The sequence below is a fragment of the Bos grunniens genome, chromosome 15, assembly GCF_055505025.1.
Source record: "Bos grunniens cultivar Pamir isolate PY7600 chromosome 15, Bosgru_T2T1.0, whole genome shotgun sequence".
Lineage (NCBI taxonomy): Eukaryota > Metazoa > Chordata > Mammalia > Artiodactyla > Bovidae > Bos > Bos grunniens.
In genome coordinates this window covers 18082937-18102760 of record NC_141179.1, presented here as the reverse complement: position 1 = coordinate 18102760, position 19824 = coordinate 18082937, and the positions used below count along the sequence as shown (strand labels likewise).

General features: G+C 40.8%; 1 protein-coding gene and 1 long non-coding RNA gene across 19 annotated transcripts in view; one reads left to right on the top strand and one right to left on the bottom strand.

Moving 5' to 3' along the window:
• Positions 1–14868, bottom strand: part of CUL5 (cullin 5) — a 126885-nt gene extending 112017 nt beyond the window's left edge. For 7 of the 18 annotated variants that reach the window (XM_086339072.1, XM_086339060.1, XM_086339065.1 and 4 more), the window contains exon 1: positions 14416–14868. Coding sequence is in view for 2 of the 18 variants with exons in the window: in XM_086339060.1 (XP_086195186.1) it covers positions 14416–14439 (24 nt within the window). In the remaining 16 variants the exon portion in view is untranslated. Of the gene's footprint in view, positions 1–2913; positions 2964–14415 lie in introns of all 18 variants that reach the window. The other 11 variants (XM_086339073.1, XM_086339061.1, XM_086339066.1 and 8 more) reach the window with 5 other exon arrangements.
• LOC147357379 (uncharacterized) lies at positions 13230–15292 on the top strand. The gene is made up of 2 exons (XR_015141812.1): positions 13230–13473; positions 14054–15292. It is a non-coding gene; the product is annotated as an uncharacterized LOC147357379 (long non-coding RNA).
• The last annotated feature ends 4532 nt before the right edge of the window (positions 15293–19824 follow it).

Sequence of the window (19824 nt, the reverse complement as noted above, 5' to 3'; positions counted from 1 at the left end):
AAGAGTACATTTAAAAACAGAAAGTTTTTAAAAGTTGCTACTGGATGAGATCACAAAGGGAGTAAATATAAAGAACCAGGCCTGAGTCCTTATGTACTTAATATTAAGAGTTGGCAGAAGAGTAAGAACTAGGAAAGGAAAAAGAAAGCAACAGAGAGGTGGCAAGAAAATAAAGAGGGTAGTATTCTGTAAACCGACTTTTTATTGTTCAGTCACTAAGCTGTGTCTGACTGTTTGGGATGCCATGGACTGCAGCATGCCTGGCTCCTCTGTCCTCTACTATCTCCCTGAGTTTGCTCAAATTCATGTCCATTGAGTCAGTGATGCTATGTAACCATCTCATCCTCTGCAGCCCTCTTCGCCTTTTGCCTTCAATCTTTCCCAGCATCATGGTCTTTTCCAATGAGTTGGCTCTTTGCAGCAGGTGGTCAAAGTACTGGAGCTTCAGCTTCAGCAACAGTCCTTCCAATGAATATTCAGGGCTGGTTTCCTTTAGGATTGACAGTTTTGATCTCCTTGCAGTCCAAGGAACTCTCTAGACTTTTCCAGCACCACATTCGAAAGATGGGGGAGGTGCCAAAGGTTTGACAGGAAAGATATGAAATAGACATCTAGGAAAGTGGAAGAATAAACGACTATGGAAGTGTAGTGTGATTGGGCTCTATTATAGTTTGTGGTTATGCATTTAAAGTGAAAGTAGCAGGTGTGGATCTTTTTCTCCTGCAACATTCAACTGCATAGAGGCTGGCACTGAAAGGTGAAGAGATGGATTGAACCCAGGTGTGGTTTTCCCCAGTGAAACAGGAGAGGAGCAAAGGAGTCAAAGTGTATTTCAGGGAGTGATTATAATGACTGAATAAAAAACTTAGGCTGGGAAGGTAAGGGGAAGAGAAAAGACAAGATGATGAAAGACAGAGACCTGTGCTTCCAACCAGGATGCAATAACAAGTGCCAGACTTCCCCTCCTGCCTAAACGACTGGAAAGCCAAAGGGCAGTACAGGACAGTATTTCCTGAAAAGGTACACAAATGGGGGTGAGCCCTACAAATGCCCAAGCATGCTACCTATGAGTAGAGTTTTCAGGACTGAGCATAACCAGAGGGAACCCAAAGAGCCTGGTGGTTTTACTAAGATTCGGAGACAGAGTTCAGAGTTTGGGGAGGCCAAAGTGATGAAAATGTGTGGCACAGAGTATCAAAAAAAGGAATCGTACAGACAGGGAGCTCTGGAGATATGCAGAGGAGTCCCTTCAAGCCTCTGACTATTAAATATTGACCCATACGTGTGAGTGAGAAAACTATCAAAGTCTGGGGAAACAACTGTTTGAAAGAAACAGAACAATCACCAGAGTCCACACAGACCTAGTAATAGGTCACATTTCCACCAGCTAGAGTGGAAACACTCCTTAACATGCCAGCTATCTAGCAGTCTTCAGAAAACTACTCCATCTATAATGATACCAATGTACCCCTACCTTCAGTGTTGTTCAGACCCACTCTAACAAAACTCATCAATAAAAGCAAGCTTTAGAAAGATCAAACTGATTTCAAGTAACTTAACTATGTCATAGCCAAACCTAAAAATATTTAAAGGAAATTTTAAAACTCCAGTTCCTAAAACATAAAACTCACAATGTCTGGAATCCAATCAAAAATAATTAAGCAGGTCAATGTTATTCAGCAGCCAGGATGGGAGGGGAGTTGTATATATGTATATATATACATGTATATATATGGCTGAGTCCCTTTGCTGCTATAACTGTCACAACATCATTAACTGGCTATGCATGGACTGTAGCCTACCAGGCTCCTCTGTCCATGGAATTGTCCAGGCAAGAATACTGGAGTGGGTTGCCATTTCTTCCTCCAGGGGATCTTCCCAACTCAGGGACTGAACCTGCATCTCTTGTTTCTCCTGCACTGGCAGGCGATTCTTTACCACTGAGCCACCTACTCCGATATAAAAAAAAAAGTTAAAAAAAAATTATCAAGCAGACAAGAAGCAGGGAAATATAAACCCACGATCAGGAGAAAAACCAAACCACAGAACCTGATCCAGAAATGACATGGATGACAGCTTCAGTAGACAGTGATGTTAAACCAGCTATTATACACGTACTCCACACATTTACAAGAAGATAGTAGAAAGCGTGAACATCACAAAAACAAAAGATGTTTTCAAACAAGTATCAGGGAGGATAAATTAGGAATCTGGGATTAACATATACATACTTACTATAAATAAAACAGATACCAACAAGGACCTACTTTATAATACAAGGAATTATACTGAATATTTTGTAACCTATAAGGGAAAAGAATCTGAAAAAGTATGTGTGTGTGTGTGTGTGTATAACTGAATCACCTGTAACTAAAGCAACATGGTAAACCAACTATACTTCAATAAATAAATAAAATTTAAAATGAAAAGAATATCAGTGAGCAGTGAGAGAACCTCAAATGTCCTCACCTAATATAACCAGAATCTTGGGGTACAGAGAATATTTGAAGAAATAAAGGCCAAAATGTTTCCTAATTTGGTGCAAACTATAAACCCACAGACTTAAGACATTAAACAATAAGGTAGAATCAGTGAGTTGGAGACTGTAGTGGAGCTGAATTATCAGAATAGGAGCACTAGACTGAGTTAGAAAAACAGAAAAAGGTAAAAGTACATACGATGCTTGACACTGTAATGAAAACAATTTCCCTGGTGGTCCAGTAGCCAAGACCCCATACTCCCAACTGCAGGGGCCTGGGCTTGATCCCTGCTCAGGGATCTAGAACCCGCATGCCACTACTAAGACCTCACACAACCAAATAAATAAAAAAACAAATATAAGGCATGTGGCTACACAAGCCAATAAATCTTGTATTTGTGATAAATGTCGTACAAAAGAGCATTTCCTTTTACCTTCAAATAGTCTCCTTTACATTTCCATGGGTAGCTCAAACATTTAAGATCTGTGGAAAAAAATATGAGTTCAGCTATTTTTACCCTCTATCATTTAACTTCAATATAGATCACTCCCATCACTGTGATCATTTTACTTTAAATATCTGATTGCTAATCATGTGTTCGATTCTGAATACTTACAAATATTAATTCATTTAATTTTTACAACTACCCTGTGTGTTAGGTGACACTTAGAGGTGAGAAAACTGTACACTGCAACCTGAGATTGGGTCAGATCACTTCCCTCAGGTTACAAGCACGAAGTGCAGAGCAAGGGGCCAAGTCCAAGCAGTTTAGTTCTGTCACATTCTTAAACATTCCCTGGATCCTTCCTGGAAGAGGACTGGTGGGACTTCTAAACTATGGGTCAGATTCAGCCCTTGGCTTCATCTCATCAGGCTTATAAATTGAAGGGAAAAGAAAATCTATGAATATAAAAATTTAGTGGCAATTATCTAGAAGCCACAAGGTGAAAGCATCAATACATAAAAGACATATTTCTCTTTAAACCTGCTGGGGGAGTAGGACACTATTTTCCAAAAAGTTAAAATTTTTTTCCCAATGAAATGAAAAATTTGACATTATGCTCCCCTTTAAATCTTTTATATTTCTTTTGACCCATAAATGGGGAGTCAAAAAAAAGAAAAAAGGCTTTTAGGTTTCTTCTAGAGGCAAAAAAAAAATTTTTTTACACAAATTCTGATGATGCCTATATTTTTAAAAACCCAAACAACTAATTTTAAGGAAGAAAAAATAACTACTAATTAAAGAGTGTGAACTTATTGGGGTTCTTTATCATTTATTATTACACTTAATTCATTCAACAAACATCTGAGTGCCTACTGTAGAAGAATTATGCTAGTCACTGGGACACATAAATGAAAGGTTCTCAAGTAATTCACTTGCTAGTACAGTGTCTGTGACTTTAATGAATGGCTGGTGGGATCACTGATCACAGAAGAAATGGCAGGAGAATAACTCATTTGAATTGGAAGGTTTGTAAGTGGTGATGCATTTTGGATGTTGTCCAATAAAAGCAAATGCTGAAGTTATAATTCTTCATGTTCTTTTTTCCTGTGTTCTCCCTTCTTTATTTTAAATAAGATAAAAACTTATCTACTACTGAACTGCTTTTTACTTAAGATCTCTCCCTGAGGGCTAAGGGGGGGAAAAATCAGTGTAAAGTTTCTCACAATTAGAACACAGAGAATAAAAACACTAAAATAAAGATGAAAAGAAAAACAGGGGAGCAAAGGTTCAGCTCCCTTTCCCCGCTCTACTCAGTACAAAGAATCAGGATCTCTTAATACAGCATGTTGGCTGCCCAGACTCACATTACGTACATTCAGCTTTACCTGAAAAACACTGCCTAGTAGAATAATCAGTTCTAAAACAGATTGACAATGAAGTTCCACAATCTCATATTTTTAGCCCTGTTGGTTGTTTCAAAGAAACAAACAAGCATTAGAAAATAAATTACAGAAAAAATAAATAAATTTTTGTAGTGCCCTGGAGTGGGTGGAGGTGTTACAGGTCAGAAATGAAAGATGCTTTATAGATCTGTCTAGAATATATCATCGCTTTAAAAATCTGCACGCCTCCCATTGAAATTCACAACTGCTTTTTCAAGCAATGAGTTCAACTACAATCCCATGTTATTTAATCCCAACAAAGAGTAGATGTGTAACTGCTTATGCACAAATATAAAATTTGTATCATGCTAAGAAGTAGGAATGCTTCAGTAAACACAACAAAAACAGAAAACCCCACTGGCTTGCAAAATGTTTTAAAAGTAACAGAGTCAGATTTTCAAAAATCTAGTTGGCTATGCCAGGTTTTTAGTGGCGGCACACAGGATCTTCCATCTTCGTTGTGGCATTCAGGTCCCTTAGCGGTAGCATGCAAACTCTTAGCTGCAGCATATGGGATTTAGTTCCCTAACCAGGGACTGAATTCAAGCCCCCTGTACTGGGAGCACAGTCTTAGTCACTGGATCACCAGGGAAGTCCCAACAGAGTCATTTTTAAATTACTCACTTACTTTCCAATAAAATAATACAAACACTGACCTATTAGTTTGCCCTGAAAATGTCCTAAAATCCTAATACAACATATAAGACAAAACATACATACCCTCATCAAATTGTGCAAACAATATCACAACATTTTATGATGATATCAAACATTGTATATTTAGAAGGAAACAAAGAATGTAATTATTATTGCTATAGGTCTTCTTGCTACATCTTCATGGATGACAAAAATATAAGAAAAGTTAAGGAGAAGTTGTAACCAAGACAAGAAATAACATTCACACAACTGATAGCAATTATTTTTTGTCACCTGTATTCCTTCAAGCCTGTAACATTTGTACCACAATACAAGGAGCTTAGTTGTTTAATGTTTGTATTTGTTCTCTCTTTGAAGTTCCTGGTTTAGAATTCCTTGGCGGTCCAGTGGTTAGGACTCGCTGCTTCCACTGTAAAAGGCAATGGATTCGATCCCAGGTCAGGGAACTAAGATCCTGCATGCCACGCAGTGTGGCCAAAAAAAAAAGTTCCCAGTGTATTGAATGTGGATTATATCCAATGATGGCCTTCTAATAACTTTCAAAAGGAAACAAATCAGTATATTTTAGGGCTTTTGTGTAAATCATGAGGCTAGCTATTTGAATGTGTGGGTTCCCATAACATCTACAAGCCACTATTGCTCTCAGTTATGTGATCTGAAACCACATTTGCAATCCCCATTAACCAAAAGAACCACAAAACTACAGTATGTATTTGAGTACTGGCAATTCTCACTATGTTCCAGCCACACCACCCTTTTAAAGGTGTTACTCAAATATTCCAAGCTCACCACCGCACCTCAGACCTTCGCCTAGAAAGCAGATCATTCAGGTCTAGGGTCAGTGTCACCTCAGAGAGGCCTTCTCAAGCCAACCTAAGGAAAATGCCCTTCCCTTTTCCTTTCTGCAAATCCAGAGCCAAGATCTAAAGCCAGTAAAACAGCTACTTTGATTAGCTATAAGAATGAAATTTTAATTCAGACTAAACAGTACTTTTTTTTTGGCCACATTACTCGTCTTATGGGATCTTAGTTCTCTGACCAGGTGTCAAACCCAGCCCCCACCCCACCCCCACCGACAGTGGAAGCACAGGGTTCTAAATAGTACTTGGGGAAAAAAAAACCCAGAAAGCTCTGGGATCTGGCTGAAATGTCATCAAATAGCAGGGAAAGACAATTCAATAGAACGTAACTGAAAGCTATATTTACAGGAAAAATGACTTTCTGTTGTAAATAAGGAAGCAAAATATTGGCACCGTCTTCTGAGCACTCTTGATTATACTCTTTTCATCACAGACCTCATTACTATAAAAACCACCACTTTAATAAATAAAGTGTTACTTATTCCTTTAGTGTCAGTATTTACACATTAGAAATATAAGCTCCAAAGAACTGGGGACCTTGTCTATCATATTCACTACTGTGTTACTGACACTTAAAATAGTATGCAACAGAGAGGAGATACTAATGTATTTGTGGAATGAACAAGCCCAGTACGGATCAAATATCCTTGATATTACCTTTATGTATTCCAAGTATAATGACCTATGTTTTAACCTGAGCTGTAACTTGTTCCTTTTCAGAGCCTATCAGGCACCAGTCACAACCACAACTGGGCACTGTTTTCTCTTTGGCTCTGTCCTTTCAGTCTTTCTGGAGTTATTTCTCCACTCTTCTCCAGTAGCATATTGGGTACCTATTGACCTGGGGAGTTCATTTTTCAGTGTTATATCTTTTTGTCTTTTCATACTGTTCATGGGGTTTTCAAGGCAAGAATACTGAAGTGGTTTGCCATTCCCTTCTCCAGTGGACTACGTTTTTTTCGAACTCTGACTACGCCAAAGCCTTTGACTGTGTAGAACACAACAAACTGTGGAAAATTCTTAAGGAGATGGGAATACCAGACCACTTTACCCGCCTCCTGAGAACTCTGTATGCAGGTCAAGAAGCAACAGTCAGAACCAGACATGGGACAATGGATTGGTTCCAAATTGCGAATGGAATTTGGACAAGGAATACACGACAAGGCTGTATATCGTCACTCTGCTTATTTAACTTATATGTAGAGTACATCATGAGAAATGTCGGCCTGGATGAAGCACAAGCTGGAATCAGATTGCTGGGAGAAATATAAATAACTTCAGATATGCAGATGACACCACCCTTATGGCAGAAAGTGAAGAGTAAATCAAGAGCCTCTTGATGAAAGTGAAAGAGGAGAGTGAAAAAAGCTGGCTTAAAACTCAACATTCAGAAAACTAAGATCATGGCATCCAGTCCCATCATTTCATGGCAAATAGATGGGGAAACGATAGAAACAGGGACAGATTTTATCTTCTTGGGCTCCAAAATCACTGCAGATGGTGACTGCAGTTGTGAAATTAAAAGACACTTGCTCCTTGGAAGAAAAGCTATGACCAACCTAGACAGCATATTAAAAAGCAGAGACAGAACTGATTCATTGGAAAAGACCCTGATGCTGGGAAAAATTGAAGGCAGGAGGAGAAGGGGATGACAGAGCATGAGATGGTTTGGATGGCATCACTAACTCAATGGACATGAGTCTGAGCAAACTCCCAGAGACGGTGATGGACAAGGAAGCCTGGAGTGCTGCAGGCCATGGGGTCACAAAGAGTCAGACAAGAACTGAAGTGAACAGAACTGATTAGGCACCAACTTACTATATACACTACACCAAGGCAGGAGCCGTGACTTTCTATAATATAACTAGGTTCACTAGGACCCTTGCAAAATACCTAATAAGAAACACCTGTCTTTGTCTCATTTTTCTCTATCCACCGGCTGGATGTCTAACGTCCTCTTGAAATCTCACTGCAACCTAAAGTTCCTCTCTTCTAATCCATTGATAAATAATGGATCTCTCACAGTTTATCTTAAACTGTCATTTCCCATGAGTAGCCTTAAGCAATATATCACCTCCAGATTATGTAACTGCTCACTCACTTATTTTCACAAAACATGAAAGATTTCCACACTTTTATAGTAAGTATCACATAAAATAAGTATACGATTTAGTCTTCTATTCCCACTCCCACCCCTACCCTTGGCCAATATATGCACCCCTGAATTGGTTTTCTCCCTCAGCTGTGAGTGTCAAATGTAACCAGGTCTCTAGGTCAGGCCACTGGAGTGAAGGACAGTTGCCCTAACGATCACATTCCCCTTAGATGCTCATTCAAAAGGGCAATTTCCATCAACCCAATGAAAAGTTAGGATCTAAATAAGGCTCTCGTTTATGTTTAAATAGACATTAAAAAATAATTCCAGTTGTGTATCTTAATCACATTCACTGACATTATTCAAATCTGGGTATCACATTCATATTCTCTGCCAAACATGTTCTACCAAAGTTTCCCCCGATCATCACCAACAAAAAGTCTACCTTTCTTCAAAATCCAGTTCCAATACTTTCTAAATAAAACTTTTCTTGATCATCACACTAGAAGTGATCTCCTCTGTCTATGAGAGACCAATCCAACACATGGTAACACTTCTAAAGTTCTTGCCTTAAAACCTTTAATATCTGGTTAATTCCCTAAGACCATGAACACTGTTTTCCATTATCTTTATATCCTGGTGCCTTGCACATGAGTCTATAAAATTATTTTAATGAAAATTAATTCTATACGCACTTTGAACCACTCCTTTGTATTTCCATTTTCTTTCCTCTCAAAGAGTAAGAAAGTTTCCACTGAAAAAAGTAGTGCTTCACATTTCATTTGTAAGTTTGGACTGTCTTGTGCGTTGCTTTTACTCTTCTACTCCCTTCTCTCCCCCTCTCTCTAGATCTAATTAGAAGGAAATAAAGCCAGAAATTCCTCCCTTTAACCAACCAACGCTCATTTACTGAGCCATCTACAATGCATGGATACTGCACTGGACTTCTCTTTTCAGTCAACTATCACTCATTTATGGAACACCTACCATGAGTAAGTTGGCTTAAAGTTTAACATTCAGAAAACTAAGATCATGACATCTGGTCCCATCACTTCCTGGCAAATAGATGAGGAAACAGTGGAAGACTTTATTTTTGGGGGGCTCCAAAATCACTGCAGATGGTGACTGCAGCCATGAAATAAAAAGATGCTTACTCCTTGGAAGGAAAGTTATGACCAACCTAGACAGCATATTAAAAAGCAGAGACATTACTTTGCCAACAAAGGTCCGTCTAGTCAAGGCTATGGTTTTTCCAGTGGTCATGTATGGATGTGAGAGTTGGACCATAAAGAAAGCTGAGCGCCGAAGAATTGATGCTTTTGAACTATGGTGTTGGAAAAGACTCTTGAGAGTCCCTTGGACTGCAAGGAGATCCAACCAGTCCATCCTAAAGGAAATCAGTCCTGAATATTCATTGGAAGGACTGATGTTGAAGCTGAAAGTCCAATAATTTGGCCACCTGATGCAAAGAGCTGACTCATTTGAAAAGACCCTGAGGCTGGGAAAGATTGAAGGTGACAGAGAAGGGGACGGCATCGCCGACTCAATGTACATGAGTTTGAGTAAACTACGGGTGTTGGTGATGGACAGGGAGGCCTGGTGTGCTGCAGTCCATGGAGTCACGAAGAGTCAGACACAACTGAGCAACTGAACTGAAATGAAGCATGAATAATCACCACACTAAATGGTTAAAAGCATCAACAAATATAAAGTCCCTACACTAACAGTGCTTACAATCCAGAAAGGGAGTTAAGATACACAAACAGATCCTGTAACTAACATAAAAGGCAAACCGTAAATGCTCGAAGATACTGATGCAGTGCTATGGTCATGCAGAGTAGGCAACAACTAATTCCAAATGAGAGCTCTCAGAAAAAAGGAACTATCTGGGCTGAGTCTTGATGACTTAAATAGGATTTTAACAGGTTGGTGGTGGGGCGGGGTGGGGGGGGGCGGTGGATATTCCTAACACAAGAAACAGCAAACATAAAAAGTCTTGAAGACTCTGGTACAATAATAAACCAAAAAGTAACCAGCAAGGAGGGAGGGAAGGAATGTATGTGTATGTGTGCGCTCCTGCAAGGCCATGCACATGTGGGAGGAAGGGGGAGAGAGGGGAAGGAGAAGGAGAGAGAAATTAAGGAGAAGACCTCACTAGAAAGATCTCGAAGAATTTGAACTATCAAAGGTATATGAGCAGGAAACTGATACAGTCAGCACTGTGCTTTGTCCTAGCTCTCAGATCAGAGTTAAGAGATAAAAATAGTGAAATCATGGGAGTTAAGACTTCTGGGCGGTGGGGAGGGTGGAGAGGAAGGTACAAAAATAGAGAAACGATGGAGATTAAATCCCGCGAAATAATTATATTGGGAAAGGAGAGAAGGGAGGTCGGAAAAAACACAAGAGAGGTGAGGATAAAGAAGACTGAAACAACGTAACAGGGAACTGGCTGCTAAGTCCTGGTGGGAAAACATAAGCTGATTAAGAACAAGCGGAAGGAGGCAATGGAGCAGGTGCCTTGGAAAAGAGGAGAACATAGGGGAAACTAGGAAACGTTGTGTTATTGACCAAAGAAGTTAAGGGCATTCAAATGGCTACATAATGTGCTAAGAACTGAATAGTTTTGTTAGGTTTAACAAAAAATATTTGAACAGCTATTCGGAGTAAGATGCATGATGCATGCTCAGTCGCTTCAGTCCGTTCCGACTCTGTGACCACATGGACTGTAGCCCACCAGGCTCTTCTGTCCATGGGATTGTTCAGGCAATAATGTTGGAGTGGGTTGCCATTTCCTCCTGCAGGGGATCTTCCCGACTCAGGGACTGAACACAAGGCACTTGTGTCTTCTGCATTGGCAGGTAGATTCTTTACCACTGAGCCACCTGGCAAGCCCATAGAAAAGTGAAGTCACTCAGTTGTGTCCAACTCTTTGCGACCCTATGGACAGCAGGCTCCTCTGTCCATGGGATGTTCTAGGCAAGAGTACTGTGGGTTGCCATCTCCTTCTCCAGGGAATCTACCCGACCCAGGGATCGAACCCAGGTCTCCCGCATTGTAGACAGATGCTTTACCGTCTGAGCCACCAGGCAAGCCCATAAGCAACTGGTAATTGCATATGTCAAAATGTACAACACAAAACCTTTGTATATCCAAAAGAGTTCTAAAATCCAGCAAAGGTCTACTTGCTTTAGTGAATACATTTTTAATACAATCAAATTCCAATATGAAAAAAGTAGGTGATTTCTACTGCATTAGGTTCTTACTTTTAAGTTTCATAACAAAGTTCTGAATCATGTTATCTTTCATAACATATTAGCTATCCCTCCAAACTCTTCATTCACAAATTCAATAAACTTAACTTCTTACTGGTACACAGGAAGAGGGCATTATTTTTCAGCAGAACACTAAAGGCCTCCCTTCAGGGTTGATGACATTACTCATCATTCTTCAGATACAGCTGTTTACCTGATAGTCAAATTCTAACTGTATTCTCTTCTAGGCCACACTTCTCAATTTTGACCATCAGTTCAGTTCAGTCGCTCAGTCGTGTCCGACTCTTTGCAACCCCATGAACCGCATAAGACATGGTAATTCTGTCAAATATGCTCTGATGAAATCTAATTGCACCATGTCCAAGGCATCTGTCTAGTGAACCAGCCTACTAAACCTGTTAAAAAAGGAAATGAGGCTAACTTGGCCATTCCCTAGCCAGATCGATGACTATTCAAGGTATTACCAAACTTGAATTTATTTATTGATCTATTCATATTTTAATTGAAGTACAGTTGATTTACAACGCTGTGTTAATTTCTGCTGTACAGCAAAGTGATTCAGTTATACATATATATATATATAAACAATCTTTTCATGTTTTTTCCACTGTGGTTTATCACAGGATATTAAATATAGTTCCTTGTGGTATACAGTAAGCAGCACCTTGTTGTTTATCCATTCTATTTTCTATATATACAGTAGTTTGCATCTGCTAATCCCAAACTCCCAGTCCATCCCTTCCCCCCAACCTCCTCCAGACTTTAATTCAAATGACCCTACGAATTCTGGTAAGGGTCTCCCTGCCATTTCTCCAAAACAAATTTCCTACTTTTTCATTAACTATTTCTAAAGGCATAAATACAGGACAATCCCTCCATCCATACACACACGTCAATGAGGAGAGAAAAAAAAGAAAAAAAAGTTTTCTGACCAATGTGAATAAGGAAACTTTTGGTGATACAGATAAAAGAATCAAATGTCTACTTATAATATCCATTGTTAGTTGTATGTATTTAAAAAACACATACTACATAAAATATTGAGAAATTCTTTTCCCCCCTTTTCAACATTTCACTAAATAATTGAAAATTTTCAAGTGTATCTGTCATCTTTTCATATTCACTAGAGACTGTGACTTTTACCAGTTTTGTCAAAACATTATCACTTTCCTTTTATTTATAAAAGTTATTTGAGTTACAGAACTGCTCAAATTATGATCTTTTTAACCTAAGTCTTAAGCACCTATTTCTATACATTCAGGTGTCATTTTCAGTTTATAGGTGGGTGTGTGCTATACATATAGATTGATAATCTCTACAAGGTAATGACTTAAGAGTATTGAATGAAGGAGCTTCAGACTTATATCTCCTCCAAACAATGCTTTGTAAGGCTTTGTGTGGAGTAGAATAAAGTGACTCACTCTTTTCTGAGACACAAATCCGGAAGGAAAAAAGACTTTGCTTTATATCCACGTTATCAGTAAGTCAAAAATTCACAATTACTTCTTAAACACGTTTCAATTAATAACATACACTATTGGTTATGTAAATGCATGGATACATTAACAGGAGTCTTTGCAAGTTAAAGTTTTCTTTCTGAATTAATATATTAGAACTTTGCTATACTGCTATAAAAGTAGTGAGTTACTCAACTCCCATGAACTTGTTTTCTTAGAGAAACAGCAGAGGTAACTGTAGTAATTTATGTGTATTGCATACCAGTTAAGATCCAGTCGCTGTTTTAAGATTATATATATACTAGCTCAATCTTCACAAAGTTCCTATGAAATAAGTGCTATTGATAATTCATTATATTGATGAGGAAACTCAGGAACGGAGAGATTTAGAAACTTGCCCAAAGTCATGGAGCAGAAATTCTAAGTAGCAGAAATTAGGTCTAGTTCTAGGTTCCTCCCTCTTTTAAAAGATGACCCGGGGTTGGGTAGGAGGGGCGGGGCGGGGCGGGGCGGGACGGTGGAGGGGCGGGGCAGGGCGGGGCGGTGTATATGTGTTTGTTAGTTGCTCAGTCGTGTCACTCTTTGCGACCCCGTGGACTGTAGCCCACCAGCCTCCTCTATCCATGGAATTCTCCAGGCAAGAACAGTGGAGTGGGTTGCCATTCCCTTCTACAAAAGAAGACATACTGCCTCTAAAATTAGTAAAATTAGAGGGACTAATACAGTTAGTATCCGTAGTCTAAAGAAGACAAGAGTGAGGTTACAGTAAGTTTTAATATATTTTCTATTCTCTATCAACACTGTCTGAAGGCCTAATTGAGGGAGAAGTAGCTCATCTACTACCCCCATTTCAGTAATACTTTTAAGGTATAAAGTATTGCCTACTACAAACATACCATAGAAGAAACTAGTGTCATGTCTTCCTCTTTCTCCTCTCAACTTTGTAACTGATGGTAGAGAATCTGCCTTTCTGGGCCTAGATCCCCCTTGCTATCCCAAATACATAAAACTAACTTTAACGGTTGTCTTTGATAAGGCAACTTTCCTAAGCCCTAAAACAACGGCAGTGCTTCCACTATAGTCATCTGGTTGTGTGGTGTAATGGGGTTGGGGAACAGTTTCCTAAGTTAAAAAGGTAAAAATACGAACTCAAGAAAGGAAGAACAGAAGGGAACGTGTAGCCTGCAGTTAAGGGAGGGAGTGGGGCTACAGGCGCTGCCGTCTGACTTGGAAATCCGCGCAGACAGAATGAGAAGAGAAACTGAGGCGGTGGGGGTCCAAGTCATTAAAACCTGTTAACAACATTTTCTGGGATTTTCTCTTTTTTTTTCTTATGCGTCTCAAGACTCGCGCTTCAGAAGAAACTGAGACCCTAAGGACACTAACTGACCGATCCGTCAGGACACGGCATCACCTTTCTTCCGGGGTCCCGGGCCAGCGCTGGCCCCTTGAGACCACTGCCCGCCGTAAGCCCTTGGCCGGGCCTTTCATCCACCAGGCAACCGGCAGCAGGGACAACCAGGGCCTCTCGACCCCAAGGCCGGAGAACCACGTTCCACTCCTCGGCGGCTGCCTCCCCGTCTTCCCTTCCGGTAGACAACCCCTGAACACTTCCCCATTTCGCCGCTGAACCAGAACCGAGCCATTCCCCAAGAGCTGAACCCACCGCTCCCGGAGTAGAAATCCAAGCCGGACTGAGGGTCTTACCTTTAACAGATTAGACGTCGCCATGTTCCTTCAACTTAGACTCTCGCGAGACCGCGCGAGATTTCGTGGCGCTCCGTGCCAGGCCACTACTGCAGGCCCGAGTTTCCCACCTGGGCCGAGGGGGCCCCGGGCCCGCACTGTGGATAAGGTGGGCGCCGGCGTGCACACAGCGCTGACCTCGTCCCTCACTCCCGGAGCTTCCTCGCTCTTCCCTCCCTACATGGTCACCGGGGCCTCCCCAAACGAGAGAGCTCATGCAAACACTCAGGGAGACGGCAGCGGCGAAAGGTGAGAGGGAACAGGAGCCGACCTGAAATCGGAAGAGGAAGCATCGGCTCCACGAGCCTCCCCACTCCTTCAGATGAGCCTCTGTGGTGGCACCCGCAGAGGCCACTGGCAACGAATTTAGCTCGGTTTGGGACCGGCCGCTCTGGTTCGGCGGCCGCGTCACGTGACGCGGCGGGCGGGGCCGCGCTCGGGAGCGAGCGTGGGAGCCTGAAAGCGTCGTGGGCCGAGATCACGCCGCGAGGGCAGGGGGACGCCCTCTGCTGGCAGGAGTATGTGTCTTCCGCCGCCGAGTGCTGGGGTGAGGTTACGAAAAAGACATTATCCGGAGTGAAATGCTTGTAATAGCTGTCTTTGAGAACTGGCGCATAGAAGGGACCCAAGAAATATTTGTGTGCATGAATCAATGAATACACGCACGAACGTGTTAACTATTAATATTTCTACTCAAGAGGGCCTGGCACTGAAATAACCTCTAAGAGGTTGATCAGGTATACCAGAACATCCTATACTGTAAGACCCCTAAGCTTTATCCCTTCAGACCTCAAACCACTGGCCAAATAAAGGGAAAGTAATTTATATGTAGAACCTACATGTAATACCTACCTAGTATTGTATTCTACACGTTTCCGAACTGTTCGTTCATACATAATATGTGAGAAATAAGTTAGAGCTATAGAGTAAAATAGAGAAGAGGGATGCAGTTTGCAGTTTTAAACAGCAGGATCCAAGTAGGTCTCACTGAGAAGATGGCATTTGAGCAAAAAGACTTGAAAGCGGTGAGGGAGAATGCCAGGACATATTTGGGAGAAGAGCATTCCCAATAGGGGGGAACACAGGTGGCAAGTTGCCCAGAGTTTCAGAGGAACAGTTAGTTAGAAGGTTAGTGTGTTTAGAGTAGAGAGAAAGAAGAGCAGAAGGCCTTATAGGGCCTTGTAGACCACAGCAAAGACTGGCTCTTATTCTCAGTGAGATGGGCAATCATTGCAGGTTTTTGAACAGAGGAGTTGTATGATCAGATTCCCATTTCAACGTGATTGGTCTGTAGTGAATCCAATGAGAAGGGTAATTTAGAAAACTTTAGTATTATCTCATTCGATGGACACAATCATGCCACCTAGGTGGCCAACATTTTGCAGTGATTTATTAGAGAGTAATCTAGGCATGATTAAACAATGACTACATGGTAGAACAAGGATTAAGAGCCACTAGGTCTGTAATGTCCTGTCAACATGGGGATGACTCTTAGAGGTCATCTTTGTTCTGCTGCTGCTGCTAAGTTGCTTCAGTCGTGTCCGACTCTGTGCGACCCCATAGATGGCAGCCCACCAGGCTCCCCCATCCCTGGGATTCTCCAGGCAAGAAGAATGGGTTGCCATTCCTTCTCCAATGCATGAAAGTGGAAAGTGAAAGTGAAGTTGCTCAGTCGTGTCCGACTCTTAGCGACCCCATGGACTTCAGCCTACCAGGCTCCTCCATCCATGGGATTTTCCAGGCAGGAGTACTGGAGTGGGGTGCCATTGCCTTCTCCAATCTTTGTTCTACAGATGAGAAAGTGAAAACTTCTTTCTGGTCAAGGTCACAACTGGGTGGGCCAAAAAGTCTGGTCCAGAAAAAACTGTGTATCATTATGGATCCCTTTTCCAGTGACACTGGGTTGTCTTCAACCCTAGTCCAGCTCTACTGCTTTATTTGCAAAGTGTAAGTTGATTAATTTATAACTATGTACCATTAAAAAGTTAGGCAACAAACTGCAATGTAACAGTTGAATTTGTTCATAAATTAATGATCCTTCTTAAAGAATTCATTATTAAGTAATTAAATATCTAATGCCTGTTCCAGTTTCTTGTTATGTACTGAGCACTGGAAATCTAGGATTAAATGAGACAGATAAGACCTCTGTCCTCTTGGAGCTTATAGTCTAATAAGGGAGCTAGATATTAAGCATAGTTACACGAATCAAATGTTTCTGAAATGGAGTTGTGATAAATACTGCAAGGGTAAAATAAAATGTGCAGTTTCGAACATATGGTTTGGAAGGGACTACTATCCTGTACTATTCCTATGATCACACTCTGAACCTTATGACTACTTCTGAATTTTCAGTTTCAAATATCCCACTGTCTAACAAGACATTCCTTTCTCCAAACTTGCTTGCTCTGGCAATCCCATTGCTACAGTCTGACCTCAAATGAATTCTTCATTCCATTGACCCCACTATTTCCTTGTTCTCTATCATTCCCTCCTTTTTCACTTCCTTCCTCACCCAGTTTAGCTTCTGTAAACCATCATTATTAAAACATTTAAATATTTTATTTATTTAAAGATAGAGAACACAATCACATAACATAAAATTCAGAAGGTACTAAAAGGAATACAGTTAAAAGTAAGCCTCCTTCCCTTTCCTAGGGTAATGTTCTATATTGTGGTAGGTATTTGGTTTATTTAGGTGTATTGTTATTGTGTTGTTGTTTAAACACTAAGCCATGTTCGACTCTTTGTGACCCCGTGGTCTGTAGCCTGTTAGGCTCCTCTGTCCATGGGATTTCCCAGGCAAGAATACTGGAGTGGATTGCCACTTCCTCCTCCAGGGGATCTTCCCAACCCAGGGATCAAAGCCATGTCTCCTGCCTGGCAGGCAGATTTTTACCTCTGTTTATTTGTCAAAACCCAGCCCGTGTACCCATTAAGATTTTTGCATTTCATTCAAAAGAAAAAGCAAAACAACATTTGAGTTTAGTTAATGATATTCAGGCTGAAGAATTTAGGGATAACTGAAGTTATGTTTACCATTTGCTTTGAAATGTATCAAAAATAAGATGGATTGATGGTTGCATAGAAGAGTTGACAAAGCAATTATAGTAAAAAACGTTAATGGCAGAATCTGGGATGGATTAACTAGTGTCCTCTATGTAAAATCTTTCAGTTTATCTATATGTTTAACCCTTTTCATAATTAAATGTTGTGGGAAATTTTTTTGATAGACCTCCCTTCCTTCACAGTCCCTCAGGCAACCATTGTCCCTTACTCAGAAATAACAATTATAAATTTCTTGTGAATCCCTAGGACATTTGCTGCATATATAAACATTCATATGTGTATGTCTTTTCTCTTCCCACAAACGATGGCATACCACTTACACACTTAACATCTTTTTTCCCACTCAGCTGTATGATATAAATCTGAAAAATATATTCGTGTTTATTTTTTCACACTTCCTTATAGAAATCCAAGCAAGACTGGCAGACCATAAAGCATCTGTTAACTACCAGGAAGTTTGGGATTGTTACTTCCAAAATAGGCTCTTGAAGTCCATTTTTAGCACAATAATAAATTCAAAGCTTTTCATTTGTAAGAAGAAAAAGCAAAGCTTTGTACATATAAAGGTGGTGTATGATGCGTAATCAATAAACTCTTAGTTAAGGACTTCCCTGGTGGTCCAGTGGTTGAGTCCACCTTCCAGTGCAGATGATATGGGTTCAATCCCTAGTTGGGGAACTAAGATCGCACGTGCTGCCTGGCAACTAAGCCCTCATGCCGCAACGGCTGAGTGCACTTGCTTTGGAGCTCGTGAGCCACAACTAGAGAGAAGCTCTCATGCCACAAAGAAGATCCTGCATGCCACAACTAGGATCCAACACAACCAAAAATAAATAATTATTAAAAAAAACTATTAATAACTGGTAAAACAGTAGATGGAGCATCAAGGGTTTTCAAGATTTTGGAGTGGGAGAGGAAGGAAGATAGCTACTGGGGCTTCTTAGACCTCTGTCTGGGTACTACATGGAGAAAAAGAAGAGTTCACCCCAAAAAACTGTATGACTGCCTGGCACCAGGAAGACCCACAAAGCCAACCTTAAACCCAACCGTAAGCCTAACAGTAACTGGAATCTAACTGTATTCCTATATCAATTTCTATCCTTATTCCTAAACCAGAAACTCCTTCTTTGCTGTGCCAGAGGATGCCACACATTGCCAGTGCAGACAGGTGTATTAGTTGTCTTTGTTGGGAGAGAATATCCCAGAGGTAGCTGCCTTCTCCGTATTGCCTGTTGGCAATCACCTGTACCTTAAGTCTGCTTAAGGTACTGCTTAAGGTACCTTAAGTCTGCTTAAGGTACTGCTTAAGGTACTGCTTAAGGTACCTTAAGTACTGCTTAAGCAGTACACAGGACTGCTCTGTTTGGATGACTTCCTCTTCCGTGACCCCAAACATTCCTAAGCTCCATTCCTATTTTCAGAAAGTGGGGCCCTGGACAAGATGGGTAGCTGGAGAATGGAGAGGTAAGGAAGTGAAATCCCTACTAGCAACTTATTGAAACTGAAGAGAACCATCCTAAGATTTTCACCCATGTGACAATGGTCAGGAGTGAAATTCCCACAGTCTAATTTATACATGTTAAATAATCACTTTCTTAAAAATATCTGCAACAACCTAGTCCCTTTTCTCCTCTGTCATACTTAAGTAGTAAAAACAATCTTTCAATAAATCCTCTCTATCTTCTTCATGCCTACACCCAAGTAGCTGAACATTGCTAGAGAAAAACTCAAAACTGAGTTGTGTGATTTTACTTTAGACTCAAACTCAGAGCTCAGGTGGGAACTTAACACTACCCAACAATCCTGTCCTATTTTTCTCTAGTGGGCTTGCTCTTCCATTCCATTTCCTAGTACGCCTACTTCATTTTATAAGCACTTACTCCCCTTCTTCCTCCGCAGTGAATTACCTCCATCTCTACTTCCTTGCAAATATAAATGGCATCTTTATTTTCTCCCATGAAATCTTCAGTCTGAGGCAGGAGATAGATGGGCTTCAGGCAAGATGCTTAAAACTAGCCCCCTGTTTGCATTTCCTGAGACAGGAGGTAGGTGAACTCCAGGTTAGGCATTTACAGTCAGCCTCCTGTTTGCACTTTGAAATAGAAAGAACAACAGAAACAGGGTAAAAAAAAACAGGATTTGTTTCCTTTGGACACTTTGAGATAATAGTTACGGCAGGTACAGAGAGGGGCTAATCCCTGTTTGAGTAAAAGATCAAGAGTTCACATATTTCCCCTCCTTGAGGCAAGGGAGACATTTCACATGCCCAGAAAGGCCCCCTGAGGGTCAAAAAGGAGGGAGCAT